The sequence below is a fragment of the Pterocles gutturalis genome, unplaced genomic scaffold (genome assembly GCF_000699245.1).
Source record: "Pterocles gutturalis isolate BGI_N339 unplaced genomic scaffold, ASM69924v1 scaffold4705, whole genome shotgun sequence".
Taxonomy (NCBI): domain Eukaryota; kingdom Metazoa; phylum Chordata; class Aves; order Pterocliformes; family Pteroclidae; genus Pterocles; species Pterocles gutturalis.
In genome coordinates, this window is record NW_010143175.1 from 33,010 (window position 1) to 47,380 (window position 14,371).

General features: G+C 38.1%; 1 protein-coding gene across 2 annotated transcripts in view; it reads left to right on the forward strand.

Annotated features, from left to right (window-relative positions):
• The first annotated feature begins 2,463 nt into the window (after positions 1-2,463).
• The window catches only part of LOC104469889 (cAMP-dependent protein kinase catalytic subunit beta), a 35,510-nt gene continuing 23,602 nt past the window's right edge, over positions 2,464-14,371 (forward strand). The window contains exon 1 of one of the 2 annotated variants that reach the window (XM_010084620.1): positions 2,464-2,650. In XM_010084620.1, coding sequence (XP_010082922.1) covers positions 2,464-2,650 — 187 coding nt within the window. Of the gene's footprint in view, positions 2,651-5,999; positions 6,401-14,371 lie in introns of those variants that run through there. The other variant, XM_010084621.1, reaches the window with a different exon arrangement.

Sequence of the window (14,371 nt, forward strand, 5' to 3'; positions counted from 1 at the left end):
GTCTTCTAACAATCACTTTTTGATAACCTGTTTTCACTTAAACCACTGTTTTCACTTCTGTGATCTCAGAGAATGGACATTTCTGCTTCCTATTTTTGGCGCCTAATTCGAGTGTCCAGGTTAGTCACTTGGGTGCATTCAGAGCTCTGAATTTAGTTGGGCATAGTTGCTCTCTGTCACCTCTAGCATCTCTCCATTGCCTCTAGAGGGTTGGCAGACTCTAACTTAACATAATGTGAAATTATACAAATTTTGTAAATTACCCTCTTTCAGATCAGGGAAACGAAATGGTTTTGTTGAGGACTTGTGTGAAAGGTAAGGTGACAGTAGTGTAAAGGCTCAGAACCATGGGAGACAAGATGAGCACGGCATCATACCAAGTAGCTTTGTTTAATGGAGAAAACAGCCAAGGTCAGAGAAAGTAATAATATCTTGGAAGGATTCTCTTCATGCCCAGAGACTTGCAGTGATCTACAGGGGAGCATGGCTGTACAATTCCAGAGGGGCTCTTCCAGCCCCTAGAAGTTCACCAGACAGGGCAATAAGTATACTAAGTATTTTACTTATGGAAGGTGGCAAAGCATTACTCTGTCATGAAGTGTTTGGTTATATGTGGCACATAATATATCCCTTCTATTTATGACCCCTGCTAAGGCAAACAAATCCCCACGGTCTTCACTAGCTCTTGCTCCTGACAGCAGAGCCTTGAGCTGACGGGGTGTCATGGAAGTCAGCGTTGATCTGTGACAAAGCAGGTGAAAGGCTGGGAGGTGTGAGGTGGAAAAGGACCTGCACTGGGATCTAGCCAAGGTTGCAGCACCAGACTCTTACCGGGGAGAGCAGCCTGGTCACCAAGATAGCAGGTGCTCATCCAGATTTGCAGACCAGTGTGTAAAATGTAAGCATTCAGACATTCAGTTTCAAATTTTGAACAAGTGCTGGAGAAAGAAGTAACGTTTCCAGATATATCTGGAGCCTGAAAGCAAAGGGCATTTCTGTGCTTTGCGCAGAGTCTAGAAATGTAAGCTGTTGTGTTGACTGAGGCCGATTACAATGCCTCTGGAAGTGCCCATTAGGAAGAGTGTAGCCAAATCTGTAAAGTCAGTCCCTCAGCATTTTTATTGTTTTATCATTATCACAGGCGATTTGTCATCATGTTTGTTTTTTTTATGAAGCACAGAGCTGTTATGAAATAGTTATGTAATGTCCAAGGATGGATATCTGCTGACATTTGAAAACTATTCAGTGAGAAGTATGGTGGTGAAAAATGAGAGGTAGATCTTTAACATGTGTTGACTGTAAGACAGGAGACAGATTGTGGAGAAGTTATTTCAATCTCACTTAAGAATAGGCTAAATTTTTAAGAAGCCACATCTTATATGTGCAGAGGATATACTGGGAAACCTGCCTAATGTGTGTGTTTCCATTTTCACAAAAATGAATATTTAGTATTACCCGTTGTAAGCATGCAAAATTACATAATTTGCAATTTAATATAATTTAATGTTAAATACAGCTTTCCATTTATTTTCCCTTTGTTTTGCACCATTAAAGATTACTGTTTCTAGACTTAACTCTACAGTTGAAAATACTTGGATTTCCTGTGAATGAAAAAACTTTCTTATGCAATTCCAGGAGACTTACACGCAAAGCTTTTACACAAGCAATGCCAGGAGCTGGTGATCATGACTTTGTGACCCTCCTTCCAGCTGCCCTTGGTGCTGGGAGAGTGAGCATGTTGCTAGATAAGGATCTGCCAGTGCTGGCTGTTCTTTATTCCTGAAAGAGTTACATGCATTTGGTCTTTGAGCAAGTAGAACCCAGTTTATATAATGCAGTTGTATTCATATGTATGTTGGAGTTCAACTTCTTCAGTCTGATTTTTCTCAAAGGAGGAAAAGAATACTTTCCCCCCCGCCCCCAGTTTTTGCAAGTAACCTCTTTGCTTAGAAGGTTGGTTAGTTGAAAATATGAGATTACTGATGATTAGATTACAGCTGATTATGTTTGCTGTGATGATGGTAGTACTCCATCTTCATAACAGGGGAAGAACTGCAGAATAGTCACTTTTCTTTTTTCGCGCGTGGTTGTGGTAAATTAAAAAAAAATATATCTGCCTTCTGATCTTTACTTCTGAACAAGTTGTTTATAGTATTTTAATATATAATCATATTTAAATATAAGATACGTGATGCATTAAAAAGCTGTGAAAACACATGCTAGAGCAACTATAGCATTTTTTTTAAAAGAATCCACTTTTTTGATTGACATGAAAAGAGACTTTTAGCAGTATAAGCCAGTACCTTATGGAGCTTTTCTTAACAGGAAGTAGAAGAGAGCAGTGGTTAGAAAACACTGCATACAGGAAGCCTGACACACGCGTAGCTCTTAGTGGCTCTGAGTTGTCCAGCTCTCTTTAGATATTTTCTGTTTTGCTTTTGTAAAAGTCGCTGGTGCATATAGATGGCAGCTCAGAAGGAGGTACCTTGTAACCAGTGCACAGGGACAGTCACAGCGCTGCAGAGACTGGAAGGTTTTGCTAATCGCCTTTTCCATAGGCATTCAAAGAGTGGTGTGCATGAACAGAGAGCGGCTCTGGAAAACGAGAGCCAACATTGCTCTGAACTTGCTGTCCTATGGGACAAATCAAGTAAGTAGGGTTTTTTGTTTGTTTTATAGATATTCACTCTTCAGTTTCCCTAGCAAGTGAAGAACCTGCATATTTGTAATCAGATACGAACACTGATCTGTGATATGTTCTGGGGGCAATTTTACTATTCATTGCCTAAAGGTATTAATTTGAAGAATAGTGTATTGCAGCAGGCAGGGGGAGGTGGGGGGATAGTTCATGGACTGGTGGCTGGCAGGAGAATTTATCCCTCCCTTCTTTTAAAGCACAGTTAACTGGTTTTGACAAGCCCCCACCCCGATTTTTACTTCTAAATTACTTCCTTTATTTTCAAATTAAATCAGCTAGTTCAACAGAAATAGAAAACTCATTAAGGATTGTAATGTTTAAACTTTGGAATCAGTAGACATTGCTGCACAGATTAAACTTCTAATTATAGGGCTTTTTATCATTCATTGTTTTATTTTAAGGGATATATACATCAGAATGCTCTGTACAGTGGTAAACAATATAAAATTGTGTTTCATTTAAATTATTACATATTAATTTAGTGTGGGAATGCTGACTATCATTACCTATAATTTCTTAATTAGTGAACAGTTTACAGTATAATTTATATGGATTAAAACTTTTCATTATTACATTTTGGGTAATAAAAGTGAGAGATTTCAAAAAATACCACAATCTAAGTAAATTGATATTGAATTTAATTTTTTTTCTTTTGAAGCCACGCATTATTTTGCAAAGCAATATTGTTTCTGTGGTTAAATACTTGTTTTAAAGTGGTACAATATGGTAATTGATGGTAACTTTGTTCCAGATTTCAGATTCATTGATGGATTTGAGATAGCATAATTATTTCAGTTGAAAAGAGGCCTTATTGGAAATGCTTAGCATCGCAGTGTTACCATGAAGAAAATAAGGGTTTATACATCTCTCTGCTTTCAATTTAAAGTATTATGTGAGTAGAGAGTGAATCCGCTCTCAGAGGGTAAGCAGTAAACATGGAAACAAAAAGGTGCTAATGCATTGTCCTAAAATAGATTAAGTCTAGGTCTCCCAAATCAGATGGGAAAGGAACAACTAGTTTTTCTGGGAAGATAAATGGCGAAACTGCATAAATTCTGAGCTTCCACTTCTCCAAAATGTTTTCGGCTTGCTAAAAATAGATGCATACTTGTGTTTACGGAGATGAAGTTTTTTATGTAAATAGCTATGTGAAAAAATAACAGTGAGGCATTTTTGTTTATGAAGAAAAAAATGGTATTGACCTACTGACACTTAAAATTGTGACCTTTTTGTATACAAGTCTCTACTGTTTTTTTCCTCCTCTATTTAAGGCAGGTTTTCTCGTGTGACATGCTTGATGAGGAAGTGGACTGTTGTGTCTCTTGATGATAAACATGGTGAAAATGGCTGTTCCACGAATGCTGTTCTAGTCCTAATTAAGCACAGTGGTTGCATGCAGTTTTTCTGAGACAGAGTTACTGAGCTGGTAGCTGAATGGTGGTTGAGTCTCTAGCTTTGGTTATGGGGTGAAATTCTGAAGCTTTGTCCTGAATTTGTAGTTTGTTTTTAAAAAATAATAAATAAAAATACTATAGGTACACGTGGACTAAGTCTATGTTTCAAGATTCTCATTTCGCTACCACTGTAGCCAAAGGAGTGATAGAGAAGATAAAGGAGTATAGTGGACAGAGTATTTCTATCTACTATTGACTCCTAATTATATCTTTAGAAAAATACATAATCTGTGAAAATTCTTTGTGCAAAATGAAAGAGAAGCAGTTTTGTTTTGTTTTGTTGATTTGTTTGTTCTGTTTTTTTTTTACCTGAGGGCCACTGAATTCAGGCTGTAGATGAATTTGACAGAAAGTTTAATGAATAAGCAGTGTTTCAGAAACATATATGGTGTTTGCCTTGCCAGGATATTTGAATATTCTCAACTCTTCTGCCTGCATCACTGCAACTTATGAAATGTTGGTGTAAGGTTTTGGGTGAAGCTACATAGCAGACCACTAGCTTGAATTACTCTCAAAGTTCAAGGCAAAAGCACTCTTTAATTCCTGAAAAAAGTTTTGAAAATGACTTACCAGAATTTTTGTTGTTTTAGGTAAAATTCATTTGAAAAACAAGTTAATATATTTATACCTTCTGTTGTATTAAAATACTGTAACAGGTCTATGTATGTCTTTTCCAAGCAGTTACTGCTGAAGCTGTGGGTTTGCTGAAGGGGAAGGAGCTGCCGCTTGTTGGGTGGAGTTTTTGTTTGTGTTGTCAGTCGTCTAGTGTTTTGGGTTTGAGGAATTTGCCATGTGGTCTATGGCCTTAGGGGTTTTTTGGTAGTTGATTTTGGAATTTAATATCTTTGCTTTATTATTTTGATGTGTAAAACATACAGTTTTCCCAAAATGCCTTGGATTCCTGGTTGATGCATGAAATGAATGTGTTTCATAAAATCCTCAGAATCCAGTAGGATGGAGGTGGCTCAGAGCACCGTGGGCCTTGGAATCTGTTTTGAAAAGCTGACTGAGCGCAGGGGGGATTGTACAGCCTGGACTGGGAACCAGGTCAGTTGTGCTGCCCAGCCAAAGGATGTAGTCATAAGAAGGATGTATTTCATTCTTAGTTTAGACATCTTGGCTGTGAGCGCTTGCAGCTGTGTGGAACCTACCTTCTGATTTTTGTTTTATGGGTGGCTTGGTCCTCTTTGGAAGATTGAAATGGGAAAGGAAAGGAGAGGGAGGCTGCTTCATCAGAAGGATGTATTTCATTCTTAGTTTAGACATCTTGACTGTGAGCACTTGCAGCTGTATGGAACCTACCTTCTGGTTTTTGTTTTGTTTTATGGGTGGCTTGGTCCTCTTTGGAAGATTGAAATGGGAAAGGAAAGGAGAGTGAGGCTGCTTGGTTTTGAATGTAGAGACAATAGGATCAGCATGAATCTTGTATTCTTGAACCTGATACAAGTATTTTCCAATTCTGTGCATATCGAGTTTTCCAAATCTGTGCATAATAAGAGAACACATTAAAAGCTGGGATAGCTGAAATGGTCAGGACAGTTACCACTATTGGCGTCTTTCCGTCATCTTCATAGTCTCTAAATTGCAAATGGATGGGTGATGAATAGTCAAAGGAATATTATTTGGTCTCTAACTGATTCAAAATAATGCCAATATGCTTTCAAATACCATGGAATGTCTTACAGAGATTTAGCTGAACAATTACTATGTGTATATATATGTGTGTGTGTGTGTGTACAGAAAAATACATTTGAAATATGAAATAATGTACAGAGTACATTGTGTGAATTAATTAAAGCTTTAGAATAACTAGTAGTTGGGTACCAGTCAACAGATAATTCTGGTCTAAGGTTGCCATGGAAACAACCAGTGCTTGATATAATTGAGAACATCTTAAAACCTCCTGGTGTTTGCATGCTTTTTTCCCCCTGCCATTTTGAGTTGCTTTAGACGTGAATAGGTAGCGTTGGTCAGAACAGAAGTAGTTAATGAGAAAAACCAAATAGCTGTGTCCTGAATATTGATTTTGGTTTACTACTGTTACCTTGTGCTTCATAGTTTTTTGCATCACAATGAGCTCGTAAGAAAGAGCAGCTGTCTGGATTCTGTGTGCTCTCTCTTTCCAGTTAGTGTATAAGTGTATTTAGAGATTGAAGCACTGATTTTGTACAGATTAACATACTTCATCAACTGTTGGATTAATATTAGGAGCAATATGTTTCTGAAAACTAGCTTTTCAGCATGGATGGTAAGTCTTTTCTACTACCTTTGACACTGTTATTTTTTTTTGTTCCATCTTCATCATTCGGAAAAATCTGCCAGATTTCCCTTTCTTGTCTGCATGGCTGCATTGACTACTGATCTCTTTGTTTTTGTGATCGACTCACTGTGGGTTTCTATTAAAATTACTAGTTTAAAGATTTGCAGTTTTTATTAAACATTTTGCTTTGCATGACTGGTATTTAGTATTTGAAATTCTATTTTAAAGCTTTCTTTCAGAAATAACTGTTCCAAATCATTAAGTAAAGCACAGAATGTGATTTGGAAAATTTTATAATTATGTATATATCAGCTCACTTAATTTTCTGTGCCACTTAGGGTAAATTGTTGTATCTGAATTGATACAAATAAAGAGGCCTTCTAAAATTATAACCATCAAAAAATATGAACTGGCTTTTGTTGTTTTTCATCTGAACCAGCTTATTCCTCTATGGTTTTTATTCTTTCTAAATGATGGGATAGCAGAATAGTTGAGGTCATTCATGAACGTAGGGGATGGGAGTCTCATTTGAAATTGGATATTATAATAGATCCGGTAAACTTGTCAGGCAGGTATTTGCTTTCCAAAGCCGCTGTGGCTGCTTATTACAAGGTACTTTGAATTTAATGGAATTATGAAGTACTTTCTTCTTGGAATATTATTGAAAGTTGTATCTCAATATGTAAACTCTGTACATTTATTTCCTTAGAAACAGCCTTTGAAAATTGTTTGCAAAAAGCCTAAATATATTAGTTTCTGCAATGATGCCTTTTTGTTTCAAGCAGACAGTCGGGAGCTTTGTAAAAATGATTTAAGAGGGTTAGAGATTGCTTGAAAAGAAAAAACAGTTAATCATGTACGCGGGGCTTGTGTGTGTCCTTGTGTATGTGTCTGTGTGGTTTTGCTTTATCCTATAAATGTAAAGGACCGTTTTTATGAAGCTTTCACTTTTGTACATGGCATGAGATGAAGAGTGGGAGGAGTCATCCGACTGCCTTATCTAATATCAGTTTACAAATACTTATCTCATACAAATGTGTTGAGGTAATCTTCCCTGAAATGAAAAGTGTGGCTGTGGCTGTCATTTCCTCGGAATACAAAGTACAGCAATATGCAAATGCCAAAGCTGGGACACATAGAGGACAAGGTTTCAGAACTTGTACATGTTAGGGAGGTTTATGTTACAGCATCATGGCTGTTCAAGCAAACCTAAACACAGGCTGGCCCCGGAGGAGGTTCCCCAGCCTCCCGTGTGTGCTCCCCGCAGCCCGGGCGGACGCTGGCAGGCGGGACCCCAGCAGGGATCCGTCAGGGAACCAGTGGGGAGCTGGTGTGGCCTGGCGGGCTCCCAGCCGGCCTGTGCCGCAGGGATGTGGTGGCCGCCCGACCTCCCCACCGGCACCTGCCCCTGCTCAGCCTCCCTGGAAAGTGAGGTGAACCTGCAGCCTCGCTGCACTTGCTCCATGTCAGGCAGCCACCTTCCTGTGCTGATGGAGAGCTCTCTGCCGGGCCAGAGGGTCTCTGCTTTTCACCTCTTACCAGGCTGGATTTTCGTAAAGCTTTTCCTCTGTTTCTCTTACAGTTAGGTTGTAGCTTCCACAGGAATTAAGGTTTGTGGAATTCAACTTCATGAATTTCAAATTTTGCTGCTTGGGTGGGGTTTTTTTGTTGGTGGTGGGTTTTTTTTTTGGGGGGGGGGGGGGGGGGGGGGTTTTTTTTTTTTTTTAAGGGGACTTTTAAAAAGGTTTTTTTGTTTTTTTTTTTGTTTTTTTTGTATTCTGTTATGTTTGGGTCATTTTAAGGGAATATATTTCTTAAAGACCAGGTGAAAAAGGGGTTACAGGTGTTTTGTTTTGTTGGCTGTTTTGCGGTTTTGTCTGGGGGGTGGTGGTTGTCTCATTTTGTTTTCACTGAAGGGCTTTGATCTGCAATTTGCATCTGTAGATTTCATTTGTCTTGACATACAGGCTCCTGGTTCCATTAAAAATGTAAATAAATAGCTGCAACTTTTAACAGGTATCAGTTGCCAGTCAAAAGAATATATAAATGAGAAATCTAATTTTGACAAGGGAAGGGTGGCTATCTCCTGCTCTGTCAAGTGAGGATTAGATTAAGTCTTTGCTGTAAACGTTTCCCCATTTAAACCACTTCTGCTTTTCAGTGCACCTTTGTGGCTGTCATTGCTGCAGCAGTGTTACATTACACCCTGTCAGTGGGTAAAATCAGATGCTCTCCTTGTGAAAGGTTGCCAGGATGCAAGTGAAACATCAATGAAAAAGTGATATATATTCTTCAATTGCAAGTACAGTTGGCTTACTTTTTTGTTTTGGTTTGGTGGGGGTTTTTTGGTTCTTTTTTTTTTTTCATTTCCTCCCAGGAGAGCTTCAGTTATATGATCTTTTTCTCTGGAAATACTTGAGAGAAGGAAAAACTGGTTTTCTGTTTCTTTGGTTTAGAGTTTTTGTTTTGAACAACAGAACATTCTTGAACAGATAAAACTGGAAGACCAAGTAACTTTAATAACCCCAACTCACAGTTCTGAAAGGTGCTGCTCTGCTAGATCTTCTGTTTGACTAGGAGTAAGCTTAACACTCTCAAGTATTACCAAGTACGAGATTGGGCTAGTAACTTCCAATACTGCAGATAGAGGTAATTGCTGATACAGAAATTTACACTCCTAAAATAGTAGTTACCAAATGTGTGTGGGGACAGATGGAGCAGTATGAGGAAAAGAATATGAGCAGTGCTGATAGACTGCTGAATTATTGTCCAGCTTTGTGCTGGAGAATAGGAGTGTTTCCAGGAGGGAAGGTGAAGGGAGATAGTGTAAATATCTTAGGTATGTTCATTGGGAGCATCTTTTAAGGGCACAGGACAAGTAGCAACTAATTATTCCTGCTACTGAAAAGACTATAGAAAATGGAAGGATGCCATGAAATTTCCAGGTGCTAAAATTATACATCTGCCTACATGCGTCTCACGGGACTATTGTCTTCTTCCTTTCAAAAATTCCTCAATGTTACGTGTTACCCTCTGACTGGGGACTAGGATCATTTGACCTGCGTTCATGTTTTGTTCTGATTGTTGTACAAAATACTTGAAAAAAAGAAAAGGCAACACGAGAATTGCTGCATTGACGTAGTTCTTAAAATGCATCCCTACAGTGAACAGTCCCTCAGGGTGCTTGGTTTGGAGTATAAGCAAAAAATTAGTTTAATAAAATTGGGGTTTCTTCCAAAGAAAAGGGTATTTAGTATGTTGTAATCTTGCATCTCTTGAACTGTGACTTACTCTAGTCCCTGTTGTTACATTTCTTACATATATTTTGTTATGAGATTTTCTTCTGTCCTTGCTTTTTAGTTTCTATCTTAAATTGTTTATATAGTTATTTGTTGCTGGTTCCTCTAAGCATTGCTGCTGGTACTGCTGTTGCAGGCCAAAGTTCACAACGGGCGTTTCCCAGCTTTAATTATTGAGGTTCTTAAAGGCAGTTTTGCAACTTGATTAATGTTTTTGGTGTTTTCCTTTATTCATTCTAGCTGCTGACAGATACTCCAGCCTATTAAGAATTCATGTGGTTAAGGTTTATTCATTTACTTTTTTTTTTTTTCAGGGTTTGCAACTCAATTCTGTGCAAGTTTTGTGCTTGCCTTTCATGCAAATAAGCACTAACTTTAACCAGTTTCTCTCTAAAATCCCGTTCTTTATCAGAATGGATAGTAAACACTTACCTACTTTTTGCCTGCCCTAATCCTGAGGCAAACAAAAACTTGTTGTTCACTAAGTGTGTTGGATTGTGAAATGTGTTTATTTACATAAGACTTCCTTGTTCAGGAAGTCAGTCTCTCTGCTATTTAAGGTTATAAATGAACTTCTCCTGCTTGGGAGTTACTGCAGGCAACCCTTTCCTGTAAATATTGAAAGTGTGTTCTGTGGGAGATATGTCAGTGTAGCAATGTGTCAGAAGCTCAAATCTTACAGAGATGAAGAACTGTTTTGCAGATTTACTCTGACAGCTGTGAAGATACGCCTTACTGATTCCCCCACGTTTATATGAGAATTTATGTTGTTTTGTTAATGCAAAGGCTGGGACAAAGTAGCTTTGCAGGAAACAGACTTGGACATGAGGGCAGGTAAACCAAGATCAGCATATCTACTATTAGTTTGATGCCTTGTATGAAATATTTGAAAAAAAAAGGCAGTGCAAGAGTTACTCTTTTCAAGTAACTTGTAAAATGCATCCATACAGTGGACAGCCCCTGCAGTTGTTTAGTTTGCAGTGTAAAGAAGAAATTAGTTTAGTAGAACTTGGGTTACTTCTAAAGAAAAGTGTTTGTGCACGAGCGTATCTAGTCTTATGAGAGGCATTGCCTGCTTGCAGGGAATTTATTAGTCAGTATGTGTATCAGATCACCTACCTGCAGGTTTATGCTTTCTGGTTCTAGTAATCTAACCATAAAACATATTTTCAGTGATAGCTGCCTCATAATATGTTATCCTCTAGTCACTGAACTTTTACAGAGAGGGAAGGTGGGGCAGTAATATGGAAAGTTGGTGCTAGGCAGTTACCCAGTATCTCCCAGTGCAGAGGAGTGGATAGCTTAACTAGAGGAAGAGTGCAGCAGGTGCTGTGAACATTTTGCTTGGTATGTGGTTTTGACTGTAAGAGGAAAATGTGATTAGTTTCTATATTTGTATTTAACTACTAGAATTTGCTAACAACCTTCACTGGAGAATGTGATACATTTACAAGATACTCTGTAGGAGTGCGCTGGAAAACTTGTGCTTGGAACTTATTCTTAAAATGCATTATTTCGCTGTCCTGTGGGCCCCCACCCCATAGTAACCATGGAAATAATGCACTGCAGCAACAGACGCGTTTTCATGATTTTCGCACAGTTTTCAATTTTCTTTGTAAAGTAATGCCTGTTAATTTCACGCAGGAAGTCCATCTTTTGTACTATAGGTCGTGTGGTAGTTGCAACCAGACTACTTGCTGGATAAAGCTCAGCTACAACTGTAGAGGGTGGTACTGTGCGCATGAAGCTTAATTCCTGACAAAGTACGTCAGTGTAGGATAACTGGAGATTTTGTGTGCTTCTTCACATAACCTTTTATGTATGAACTAATTTTATATATAGCTAGTGTTAAGTACTGCATTTGAAAGTAATTGTATTACATTTATAAGTATTAATTTAAAAGTTTAAGTTAATAGAATTATCTAATAGAATAATTTAAGATTAATAACTTAAAATTAGAATTATTGCTCAGAAGGCTTTTCAGTAGTCCAATGCTGTACTTTCACGGTCATGTTACACTAGCACAAACCAGTATTCCTTCAGAAGGAGCAGTTCTATCTGCCCTGCGTATTTGCCCATTTCCCCCCCATCTGCCCCCTCCCTCGCCCCAGGAGGAGCATTCATGTCATGAAAAGAACTGACAGCTGCTTTGGATTAAAATTAGCTTTCCTTATCCTCCCCTGCCTTCTGTCCATTACTTTTTAGTCTGGCCTAATTCCCTGACCTGGCTTGGCAGTCAGCCACAAAGATGCTTTTGCTCTTTCAAGGAAGGTCATGATAGAGAGGCAGTGACTATGGAAGGACAGGACTGGGTTTGTTTTTTATTTATACAAGCCTATACTGAACACTGAACTGCAGCCTAACAAACCAAACTGCTATTTCTTGGATTTTTAAGCTGCAAACCATGTGGATGATTGAAAGAGAGGAAGCAGATTTACAAATGTGGCATCTTTGGCAGTCTGGAATAATTCCCTTCAGTGAACGCTTCAAGGGCAGGAAGAAGTTATGAGAGAGATTCCTTTCCTTAGGCCAAAGCTTAGGTTTAACATATTCCAGAACTAACTGGATGGCAGTTCTAACTGGTTGTTTTAGAGAACTGGAACAAGAAATCAACTGTAGCAACCTTTTGCTTATTGATTAATAACGCTTTAATTTGAAAGGAAAGCTTGGGCAAGAAAGGGTGATGCCACCCTGAAGGACCAAAAAGACCCGAAGGGATGGAACAGCTGTTGCCCACCAGGAATCTGTGAGAGACTTTAGGTCATGTCCTGTGCTTGGATGTTCAGGTGAAGCTATTCTGCTTGTCTGCACTGAGGAAGTCTTGCATGTTATCAGTGACCTAGGATTTGAATAATAAATCGCATCTTGGTTCGTAGGTTTTGGTTGCTTGTTTCAGTTTTTTTTGGCAGAGTTTTTGGTGTCACTGGAAAATGTAGCTTTTCTATCTGTGTGTGTTTTGAGGGAGGAGTCACTTTTAATGAAGTATATTAATTTATAAATTTTGATGAAAATTGGGTTGGGATTCTCTTTTAGATTAAGAAAGCACAGTTTTTATCTTTTTTGATGGAAAATTATTTAATTGGGATGTACATGCATGTAAAACTGCAGAGCAGAGCTAGTAAAAGACTTGATTGTGTTTGTGACTGAATAAATTTACTGATTTACATTGTACGTTTGGGGTTTTTTAAACAAAATTTCAGGGATTGATGTTTTATGTGACTTGGTGTTAGTTGGGTTTGGTCCTGTCTCCCCAGAGTGGTCTCTGTTATGTTGTTCTTTTGGCATTAGCAGGGTTCACTGCCTCTGTTTGAACCAGCACTTTATGATTTAAGTAAAAGAATAAGGGGAAAAGACTGAAAATTGGATTTGGAAATAAAAATGATCTGACTGTGGCAGTTGTGCAGTAGAGTATCTACTGCTCAAAATTCAACAAAGATAAGCATTATCTCTGATAGCTGAAAACCCAGCTCCTGTTTTGGTTTGTCTAAATCTGTCACATCTCCTATGCAGGCTGTTGCTGTCTAGCCAGCCAAGTAAAGATGTGAAAATTAAGTAAGACTTCAGCTTTGTTTAATTTATAGCTCGAAGTTACAGCCTGTAACACTGAAAATTAAGGGGAAAATAAAAAGAATAAAAGTTGGGATCTTTATAGAGCTCTTAACTGTGGTGAATTTGCTTTTATAAGACTGGCAAAATACTGTCTAGCTCAAGACTTCAAAATTGTGAACAGGATTAGAATAAGATTTTGCCTTTGTTCCAAATTTTGAGTTGCAATGGATGAGAACAATTCTTATTTTACAATTGCTGCACGCTGTTAATTAATTCCTGAAAATCTCCCAAAAATCAGATTCTAGGGATCCCTTCTAGTCTTTAGGCACTGCAGCTGTAATTACTCTTAATTTACTGTTTCTCCTGTTTCTCTCCCTTTTTCTCCGTTTTTTCCATGCCCCTCTCTTCTCCACTTCTAGTCCTTCCCAGTATTCCACAGAAGTGTTTACAGTATGCTGTTAGAGTAATTAATAGCACTTTCATTTTAATAGCAAACTTGTATGCAATTAATAATTCTTATATGATCCTTCATTTGCTAAGAACTTCTAGGTTCTGCTGGTATATTCCAGCAAGTGAGCTCTTTCAGAACTGCGCCATGTTTTTTGTTTTGTGTTCTTGACTGAAGGTTCTTACCCATTGCAGTTGGGTAAGTTAGTTTGCTCTGCATCACCAGTTTTTAACATAATTAATGTTTGAACAGAAATATGAAGATCAAAACCTGGCTCCCAAATTAAAACAAAAAAATAGATTAATGAGATATTAAATTGATGCAGAGTTTGTTTATCTAGCCTTTGTGACTTTGCATCTCTTCAAGCAGAAACAAGACAAAATTCTTGCTGGTTGGTTTTTCGCAAGAGAGCCAGTAAATGTGTCTCACCGCAATGTTAAGACAAGATTGACTTGCCTTGTACTGGACTTCTATCACATTGGAATTTTTTCCCCATCATTTTTATACTGTGAGAAACAAAGCATTTTTTTCTGATTGACATTCTCTTTCAATGATACCATTTTAGTTTGTGCTTTGAAGAGTTTCCCAGCTACTACAATGTTAATTGGTGTTCACTCTACTTCCTTTGAGTGTATTAACACTTAGTTGTGTTTATTTTCAAAG